Below are 10,232 nucleotides of genomic sequence, written 5' to 3' on the forward strand. Positions count from 1 at the left end.
AAAAACCCTAAATAATAACCATATTTTTCTACATATTGAGAAAAAAGTCAGTACCCGTATTACTCATGGTATGGACTTGACAGTCATAACTCAACTGGTCCCATGACTAGCTTCTCATTTTAACTGTTTTTGATTTCTGTTTATCTGGTGTGTTCTACATACAGGTTTGTTTTTTTTTATTTTTAATCAGTACCAATAGTTTTGATGACTATAGTTTGACATCTGGAAGGTCTGTGGCTCCTTCATGCCTACATTTTATCCCCAGTTATTTCGTTTGTGATTCTAGGCCTTTTGTCCCCCCAAATTAAGGTTACTATTTTGCTTAGGGCTACAAAGTAATTCTTTGGTGTCTTCAAAGATAAATCACCAACTATGTAAATTAAAGTAACATTATTTTTATCAAAATCGTACAGTCTAACCATTGAACAAATTTTCATTTACAAATGGACAGTCCCTTAGATGATAGCTACCTGAGAGGGGAGGAAATACATTGAGAAATGAAGGAACAAAAGCTATCAATATTTTTTGAAAGGAAAGGGAAAATAATTTATAATAGTAAAAACAAAATATTCCAGGGGCTTTATTACAAAAAATGTTTAGTAATCTTAAGTAATTCACAACTCCAGAAGCAGTATAAGAGCATGCCTGTATTTACCATAGGTAGCCATGCGAGCATCAAATTATTTTACTTATAACAATCTTTGCCAAGTCTATGGGGCTAAAGAGAATCTTAGACCTTTCAGATTTTGAATGTTTTTTTATATGATAGTGGATAACTTGTGCTTCCTTTCTTAAATCTGTCCATTTACATAGTTTGACCACTTGCCCTACTCCTGTTGTTATAAATTCATGTCAGATCCTTATCAACTTTGGATGTCAGACTGTTATGAGAAGTGCATGGAGTAGAGTATGGCTCTATGGAGAAATGACCCATGATGTCAAAACAAAAAGTATCAATAAACATATTATAAAACATAAATAAATTGATGGAGGAAGAAAATGTTCAATTCACAAATGTATTTCCCACTTTGCTTTGATTTTTCTTGTGACTATGTTAATAACATGCACACATTTTTGGGCTGAGGTTTCTTATGTTTCTGAATGCCTAGAAGTCGTCAGTAGGAGTTAAAAACAAAATGAATTTTTTAGATGGCAGTCTGATTGTGATTTGAGATACTGCCATATTTGATGCACTGATTAGTACAACTGTTCTGCCACTTGGTGGCAGCCAATGTGAACTGCATGGAGCTCAGGAGAAACAAAGGTAATTGATATTTGTCCCTCTCCAAACACCACAAAACAGTGTGGCTGGTAATCAAGTCAGCATATTGACTCTCCAGCACTAAACAGGTGGCAAGCTGTTAGGATGCTCCCATAAATATTACATCGCTGCAGTTCATCTCCAGCATGAAGTCTAGCACATTAAATAAGGGATGAAATACAGATGATGGTCTTTCCACGGTTATAGTATTTGCAACTTTTTCTTCAGCATGAATTCTCTGAGCCTTCCTAAGTGTCCCACTGGTGCCAAAGACTCTCCTGCATTTTAGTACACTCATAGAGTTTCTCACTGCACATTCTCTAGTGTTCACAAAAGTGTCATTTTTGCTGAAGGTGTTTCTTCATTCATTGCTTCTATGTAATTTCTCTCAAACATGAGGTCTCATATAATCAGTCAAGTATGAGCTGTATTTCAAAGATTTCTAGCTTACTCTCCAGCATGAATTCTCATTTATTAATTCTGCATGGCAAAGTTTTACTACATTTATTATATTAAATAGGTTTCTGTCCTGTATGAATGCTTTTGTGTTTACTAAGTAATGACCTCCGGGTGAAGTTTTTCCCACATTCACTGCACTCAAAGGGTTTCTCTCCAGTGTGAGTTCTCTGATGTGAAGCCAGTGATGACCTCTGGTTGAAGTTTTTTCCACATTCATTACACTCAAAAGGTTTTTCTCCAGTATGAATCTTTTGATGTGAAATAAGTGATGACCTCCGGCTGAAATTTTTCCCACATTCATTACACTCAAAGGGTTTTTCTCCAGTGTGAATTCTCTGGTGCTTAATAAGTGATGACCTCAGACTCAATTTTTTCCCACATTCATTACACTCATAGGGTTTCTCTCCAGTGTGAATTCTCTGATGCACAGTAAGGTGAGATTTGTTGTGGAAAGCTTTCCTACATTCACTACATTCATATGGTTTCTCTCCAGTATGAATTCTCAAATGAAAAATGAATGATTTTCTATGGCTAAAGCTTTTCCCGCATTCATTACACATATAGGGTTTCTCTCCAGTGTGAATTCTCTGGTGTACAGTCAGCTGAGATCTGTTGTGGAAAGCTTTTCCACATTCATTACATTCAAAGGGTTTCTCTCCAGTATGAGTTCTTTGATGTACAACAAGCTGAGATTTATGGTAGAAGGCTTTTTCACATTCATTACACTTAAAGGGTTTCTCTCCAGTGTGAATCCTTTGATGTACAGTAAGCTGAGATTTGTTGTAGAATGCTTTCCCACATTCATGACACTCAAAAGGTCTCTCTCCAGTATGAATTCTTTGATGAACAACAAGCTGAGATTTGTTATGGAAAGATTTTCCACATTCATTACACTCTAAGGATTTGTCCCCAGTATGAATTCTGTTATGTGCAGCAAGCTGAGATTTACTGTGGAAGGATTTTTCACATTCACTACACCCAAATGGTTTTTGTCCAGTATGAGTTCTCTGGTGGAAAAGAAAGGACTTCTTATAATTGAAATTTTTCCCACATTCAGTACACTCAAAGGGTTTTTCTCCAGAATGGATTCTCTGATGGAAAGTAAGTGATTTCCTTTGGCTACAGTTTTTCCCACATTCATTACATTCAAATGGTTTCTCTCCAGTATGAATCCTCTGATGTTCAGTAAGGTGGTCCTTTCGTGTGAAGGCTTTCCCACAGTTACCACATTCAAAGGGTTTCTCACCAGTGTGAATTCTCTCGTGTTTATTAAGTTGACTCTTTGACATAAAGGTTTTCCTGCATTCAAGACATACAAAAGGTTTCTGTCCAGTATGAGTGCTCAGATGTACAGAAAGCTGATATTTGTTGTGGAAGGTTTTGCCACACTCAATACACTCAAAGGGTTTCTCTCCTGTATGAATTCTCTGATGTTCAATAAGGTGAAATTTGTCTCGGAAGGCTTTTGTGCATTCATTACATTCAAAAGGTTTTCTTCCAGTGTGAATTCTCTGATGTGAACTAAGTGATGATCTCAAGCTGAAGTTTTTCCCACATTCCTTACACTCAAAAGGCTTCTCTCCTGTATGAATACTCCGATGTACAGTAAGATGAGATTTGTCCCTAAAGGCTTTTCCACATTCATTACACTCAAAGGGCTTCTCTCCAGTGTGAATTCTCTGATGTGAACTAAGTGATGATCTTTGGCTAAAAGTTTTCCCACATTCATTACACTCAAAGGGTTTCTCTCCTGTATGAATTCTCTGATGTACAGTAAGGTGGGACTTATCACGGAAGGCTTTCCTACATTCATTACATTCAAAGGGTTTCCTTGTAATATGATTTCTCTGATGTGAAATGAGGGATGACCTCTGGCTAAAATTTTTACCACATTCAATACACCCCAAGGACTTTTCTCCAGCATGAATTTTTTGATGTGCTGTAAAGTGAGATTTCTCATGGAAGACTTTCCTACACATATTACATTCAAATGATTTCTTTCCATTTGGAATCTTCTTGTGTTTATTAAACTGACTTTTCCACATAAAGGCTTTCCCACATTGATTACACTCAAATGGTTTCTCTCTGGTATGAATTCTCTGATGGAGAGTAAGGCAAGACTTGTAATGGAAGGCTTTAATGCATTCATGACATTCAAAGAGCTTCTTCCCAGTGTGAATTTTCTGATGTAAAATAAGTGATGACTTCAGGCTGAAGTTTTTCCCACAATTACTACACTCAAAGGGTTTCTCTCCAGTATGAATTCTTTGATGCAGCATAAGGTAAGATTTGTCATGGAAAGCTTTTCCACACTCACTACATTCGAAGGGTTTTTCTCCAATATGAATTCTCTGATGCCTTTTCAGACAAACCTTCTGGCTGAAGGCTTTTCCACATTCACTACATTCAAAGGGTTTCTCTCCAGTATGAATTCTCTGATGTGCATTGAGTTTACATCTCCACCTAAAGACTTTGCCACATTCATTACAATAAAATGGTTCCTTTGCAAAGTGAACTCTCTGATGCAGAGTAAAAAATTTTCCACATTCATTAGAAAGATGGTGTTCTTTTGAGCATAAACTCTCTTACAGTCATTAGGGCTTCTCAACTGACAAAAAGCTTTCCCATATTCTTTAATCTTACAGGATTTCTCACCTGCAAGAATTCTCCCATGATACCTAAGGAGGGCATTCTGGCTGAAGGCTTTCTCACATTCATTCCATTTCCTGGGCTTCTCTCTAGTATGAGCTTCTTGCTATAAAAGAAATAAAGGCTATTTCACATTTATCCTATTCAAAGGGTATCTCCTTGGTATGAATTTTCTGGTGGGCAGAAGTCAAAAGTTTCTCAAAATTCATTAAAAGAATTTCTCTCTAATGTGAGCTCTTTGATGGGCACCAAGTCTTCCCTACTGACTAAGATCTTTTCTATATTTATTAAGACATTTAGTGTTTCTCTCCAATATACATTCACTAATAATAACGGCATTTATATAGCACTTTAAGGTTTGCAAAGCTCTTTACAATCTCATTTTATTGTCAAAACCACCTTGGGAGGTAAATACCATTATTATTCCCATTTTACAGATAAGGAACTGAGACAGAGGTTAAATGACTTGCCCAAGGTCATACAGTTAATAAATGTATGTGTCTGGATTTGAACTGAAGTCTTCTTAACTCAGGGGTCCAGAGCTCCATCCACTGCACCACCTTACTATTAGTAAGGAAGGGATAGATGCTCTTTTACTGAAGACTTTCTCACATTCATTATGGTCATAGAGCTATTCTCTAGTATATAAGTATGAAATTGAGTTCTGAGTAATGTCTGAAGAGATTGCTATGTTACTGCCCCAGGATACGGTATTCTATTACCTCTAAGTAGTTCTTATCGCTGTGTGATGTTCTCCTCAAATACACGTATTTATGGAGGCATGCTCTTGTGGGGACTCTGTCCTGTGAAACTTCTTCCAAATGTATCATAATCAGAGACATTCACCTTATGGGTCATGCTACTGTGAAGGATTATTACTCTCCCAGCACCCCTTCCAGTTTCCTTTTTTCTTCTCTACATTGACAGAATATTGTCCAGTTTCTCCTACGTTGGCATCCAGACACCAACCTTATGTAGTCTTTCCTTGGCTGATACTCTCACAAGATTGTCCTTGTTTTCAGATCTTTCCTCATGAAAAGAACCTGAAAAAACAAAGTCAATAGTCACTTTTGTCTGTGTTAGGAAAAAGAAAACTACTTTACATTAAGTTTGAGATTCTATTTTTTCCATCAAGAACGAAGACTAACATGCAGAAGAAAGAACACTGCTAAAGACAGCTGAGGAGGCAGGAACACAGTACTTATGCCCATGCCTAACTATTCAGTGACACTGAAAGCACTTACAAGATGCACTGGTTACAATTTGAAAACTGCTTTTTTCCCTTTATTTTTTCTTTTTTGCCATAAAGGATGAAAGTCGGTGGAGGGGGAGTGGAGGACTGACAGACTGGGAAATGAAGGTGATGTGAAAATAAAAGCTCTCAATACACAATTTTTTAAAGCTCTTCCAGCCATCAGCAGGGAACAGCACCTTGGTATAGCATATAATTCATCAGCTGTCAGAGTAAAATGAGACCTGAACTCAGATTGTACCCCAGACATTTACTAACTACATGACTGAGTCAGTCAGTCCACCTCTCTCTGCCTCAGTTTCCTCATCTATAAAATGAGGAAGTTGGACTGGATGACCTCTAAGGACCCTCCCAGGCCCAGATCTATGATGCCATCAAACACTGTGAGGGCCACACACAGACCTGGGGCCCATTCCACTAGAGAGGGACCTCATCCTCTTGGGAGTTGGCCGTTCCAAGCCAATGACCACTTCCTCATTCCCTCATGTCCCCTAATGAGATTATTTTCTACATCACATGTCTCAATTTTTTTCCCACAGGAATAAGAGGGGAGAGTTTTATCAAATGCTTTGCTAAAATGCAAAGGTGAATTGTATTTACAGCATTTCTGTGTTAAAAGAAGAGTAACCCTGAAGAGAAAGGAAATAAGGTTAGGCCAAAATGACCTTTTACATAAAATTTCTATTGATCTTTCCCTAAAATCACCTCTTTTCTGAGTCCATCCTTCCAACTCTCCTATCCAGAGAACCATTACTTATAAAAAACAATTAAAAGGAAAAAAAAGGAGGGAAGAAAGCAGGTCAGCAAAGCCACATAACTAATCACAAATTCACCAGTGTACTTCCGTGCCTTTTTTTCATAAAAGAATGCTGGCTCTTGGGGATCACCCCTTTCTTTCATGGATATTCATTCACCAACTCTTTAATAATGGAGGAACAGAGTTGGAAACAGCAACAGCAATGGTCATTTACTGCTGAAGACTTGTGCATCTCATGACCTTATCACCAACACTGCTTTCTGTTTATCTAAACATTATAAAACCTCATGAATGCACCCTTACAGCAAACATTGGCATCTAATAGACTATGTGATTGGAAGAAGAAGAGACAAACAAGATGTGAGAGTGACAAAGCCAATGTGCACTGCAGAGTGCTGGACTGATCACAGACTTATCCTTTTCATGCTAAATATTCACATTCATCAAAAGCACTGCTCCCAAAGTAAAATGACTACCAGAAGAATTAATGTCAACAAATTAGAGCTCTTCTCTGAGCATGAACAGTTTGTTGCTGACTTGGAGGGAAAGTTGAGCCAACACACAGCTGGCAGCAGTGGAGCAGAAAAGGAGTGGGCAGCTTTCAGAGATCTGGTGTACAACACTGTATTTGCTCATCTGGGTCAGAACACTTGCAAACACCAAGACTGGTTTGATGAAAATGATGGGGAAATTCAGAAGCTGCTAAATGAAAAACTAGAACTCCACAGGATTTTTCAGCAGGATAGTTCATCCATCTCTAAGAAGGCAGCATTTATTTCCATCAAAAGCAAAGTACAAGCAAAGCTTAGAGAGATGCAGGATTCCTGGCTCAGTAAGAAGGCAGATGAAATTCAGTTTTATGCTGATAGTAACAATCCAAAGAGCTTTTATGATTCCCTGAAAGCTATTTATAGAACAAAATCCTGTGTTTCATCACAACTACTCAGTGCTGATGGAGCCATATTGATTGGTTAGAAAGATATGATCCTAGAGAAATGGACTGAACACTTCCACAGACCATCAACAGACCATCATCAATCAATGCCAAGACCATTGACCATTTACCTCAGGTTGAAGTTAAAGATAATTATAGAGAGCCATTTATATATATGTATATATAGTATATGTATATGTGTGTGTGTGTGTGTATATATATATATATGCACATATATATATCTAAAACAAAGGAAAAAAGACCTGTAATGCCTACCTGCTCAAATAATTAAATGCAAATCCTTTTGCAACCATTGAAGCCCTATATGAATGATAACCAAGAATACAAAGCTGCCTAATGGTCCATCTGAGACAGTCCCTGACTCCATCCTCCCAACCACTTTTCACTCACTCACCTGGGTCAGGGTCTCTTGGGACCTCTCCCTTGAGCATCCATGGAGCTTCTCCTCTCTCCAGTCGGGAGATCACATCTGGTTTCAAAACTGGAAGTCCTGATCATAGAGAGAGAAATGAAGTTTTGGGGACAGAAAACCATCTCAGAATCCTGTCTTGGTCTCTTTCTCTCCAGGGAAAGCACAATGCTGAGAAGGCCCAGAGGCCAGGACTCCACCCCTCTTAGAGGATGAAACCCAGACTTGATTGGGACTCGGAGAGACTACTGATTTACTAGGCCCTTCCTTGCTAAGAGGAGAGGATCTTTTCATGTTTTCAGGTCACATGGGCCCTAGGACTGAGGGGGAACTTTTGACCTGGGGAGACAGAAAGTTGGGAAGCTCGAGTTTCAAGGCCATTATAACAAAGGGGCCACATGCCCATCCACAACAGGCCAAGTACTTTCCCTGGGCAACAGAGAACAGAAACATGGCTTCGAGGATCTTCTCCCAGTAAAGGTGGTGGATGCCATCACTGCAGAGAAATCCCCAGGTAAGATGTGCTCATGTATTGCCTGCTGGTGTTTGCCAAGTGAGAAACAGAGACTTCCCAGTGATCAGAGCCCAGCTGAAGGGAGAAAAGAGTATCCTTACCCAGGGAGATGAGGTTCTCAAAGGTCTCCAGCATCACCTCCCTGTACAGGGCCCTCTGAGCAAGGATCAGGTGGCTCCACTCCTCCCAGGTGAAGTCCACAGACACGTCCTTGAATGTCACTGATTCCTGAAACATCAACACACCTCTTCTTACCCAGAGTTCGCAGAGATACTCAGAAATGACAGGGGGACAGATGGGGAAAGTTCTCCAATAATGAGCGCTCTCAAATAAATCAAGTCTGGTAACATCTTTGGCTGCTGGGTGGTGCCATAGTGCACAGAGAGATGGGCCTGGAGTGAGGAAGGCTCATCGTAAGTTCAAATCTGGCCTCAGACACTAGCTGTGTGACCCTGGGCAAGTCCCTTGACCCTGCTTGCCTCAATTTCCTCATCTGTCAAATGAGCTGGAGAGGGAAATGGCCAACTACTCCAGTGTCTCTGCCAAGAAAACCCTAAATGGGGTTGCCAAAAGCCAGACATGACTAAAAACAACACAACACCCTTTTTACCCTGCAGCTCAGGATCTCTGATGGGTGGGAGTTCCCTTATGTCCATGCTCTCCAGTACTACCAGGGAAGCTCCTGGGGCTCAGAATTTCTGGCTGAGCCTCTGGGTATCTGAATTCCACCAGGCAACTGGTGTGACAGTCTGTGAAACCTCAGGAACCAGCCACAGAGCTAAGCTCTGCACTTGGTCAGATTCTAACAGCCTATGATGTCAAGCTGGTCCCATGGGGGAGAATATGTGAGGCTTGGAGGCCAAAATGGAACCTGCAGGAGCAGACACAACTGAGGTTGAAGGGGAATGTTTCCATACTTGGAGGCATTAGATGGCATTTCATTTAACAGCAGAAACTTGAACTCACTTGGTAACCAGAAGTCTGGAGCTCAGGAGACATCTCTTCCTTCTGCTCCCCACTCCTCCCTCTCTTCCTCCTCCACGTGCTTATCCTAGGGAAGGGCAGAGTCTTCAGAAGGCAGAGGTGAAGGGAAAAGATAAGTATCCCAGCAATCAAGGGAAGGCACAAATCCTAACCTCATCAGGGGGACACTCTCCTCCCAGCATTTGGGTGCAGCCACCTTGGTCTCTACAGGATGGAGGTTATGGGGGTTAAACCCAATGAACTTTCAGAGGGTGTTTGAGAGAACATCCATGTCCAGAGAAAAGTAAGAGGTCCAAATGTTTACACTCCTCTTCCCTTCCATGAGCCTCCCTATGGTCCCAAGGCCTGGAGTTCCAGGCTGTCCAACAGGCTCAGGTGATCACAGGGAAGGGCCTAGAAGCAACTCAGCACCTCGCACAAACTCACCATTTAGTACAATATTTATGTATTTCAACATGCACCCAAAATAATGCTACCTTTTCCATAAGGTTCCTATCTTTTTCCATGGGCCACTGACAATGTTGGTCAGCCCTGTGCTTCTAGTCCCATTTTTCCCATCAGTCCTGTGGTTTTTACTGTGAGATTCTGAATAGCCTGAGGCTCTGGGGGGATGCCTGTGTCCCTTTATAGCAGAACTGCTAGTATTGCCAATAAAACCCAGAAGAAAAACACAGAAAAAGAAATCCCACTCGCAGTTACAACAGAATACACCATGCCTTGCAGTTTACCCACTAGATACATGGAGAAATTACAGAAATACAACAACATACTCTTCACAAAATAAAGACAGAATTTGAGAGATATTCACTGCTAATGGATGGGCGATGCCAACACAATTATGATGCCAATGCTACCAAAATTAACTTACAGATTCTGTACCATGCCACTCAAACAACCAAAGGATTACCCTACAGAACTAGAAAAAATGAAGTAGAATTCATCTGGAGAATGTCAAGAGAAATAATGAAAAGAAATGGTGAAACCTCAAAATA

At 40.1% G+C, this 10,232-nt stretch overlaps 1 protein-coding gene across 1 annotated transcript; it reads right to left on the bottom strand.

Annotated features, from left to right (window-relative positions):
- Positions 1–379: 379 nt before the first annotated feature.
- Positions 380–9,398, bottom strand: LOC140508235 (uncharacterized). Its single transcript, XM_072616025.1, is given in 5 exon segments — positions 380–1,955; positions 1,957–4,237; positions 7,724–7,823; positions 8,358–8,484; positions 9,223–9,398. Coding segments are annotated over 5 exon segments (2,793 nt in total). The 5' UTR covers positions 9,256–9,398; the 3' UTR covers positions 380–1,703.
- Positions 9,399–10,232: the final 834 nt, after the last annotated feature.

Source organism: Notamacropus eugenii, chromosome 5 (assembly GCF_028372415.1).
Source record: "Notamacropus eugenii isolate mMacEug1 chromosome 5, mMacEug1.pri_v2, whole genome shotgun sequence".
NCBI lineage: Eukaryota > Metazoa > Chordata > Mammalia > Diprotodontia > Macropodidae > Notamacropus > Notamacropus eugenii.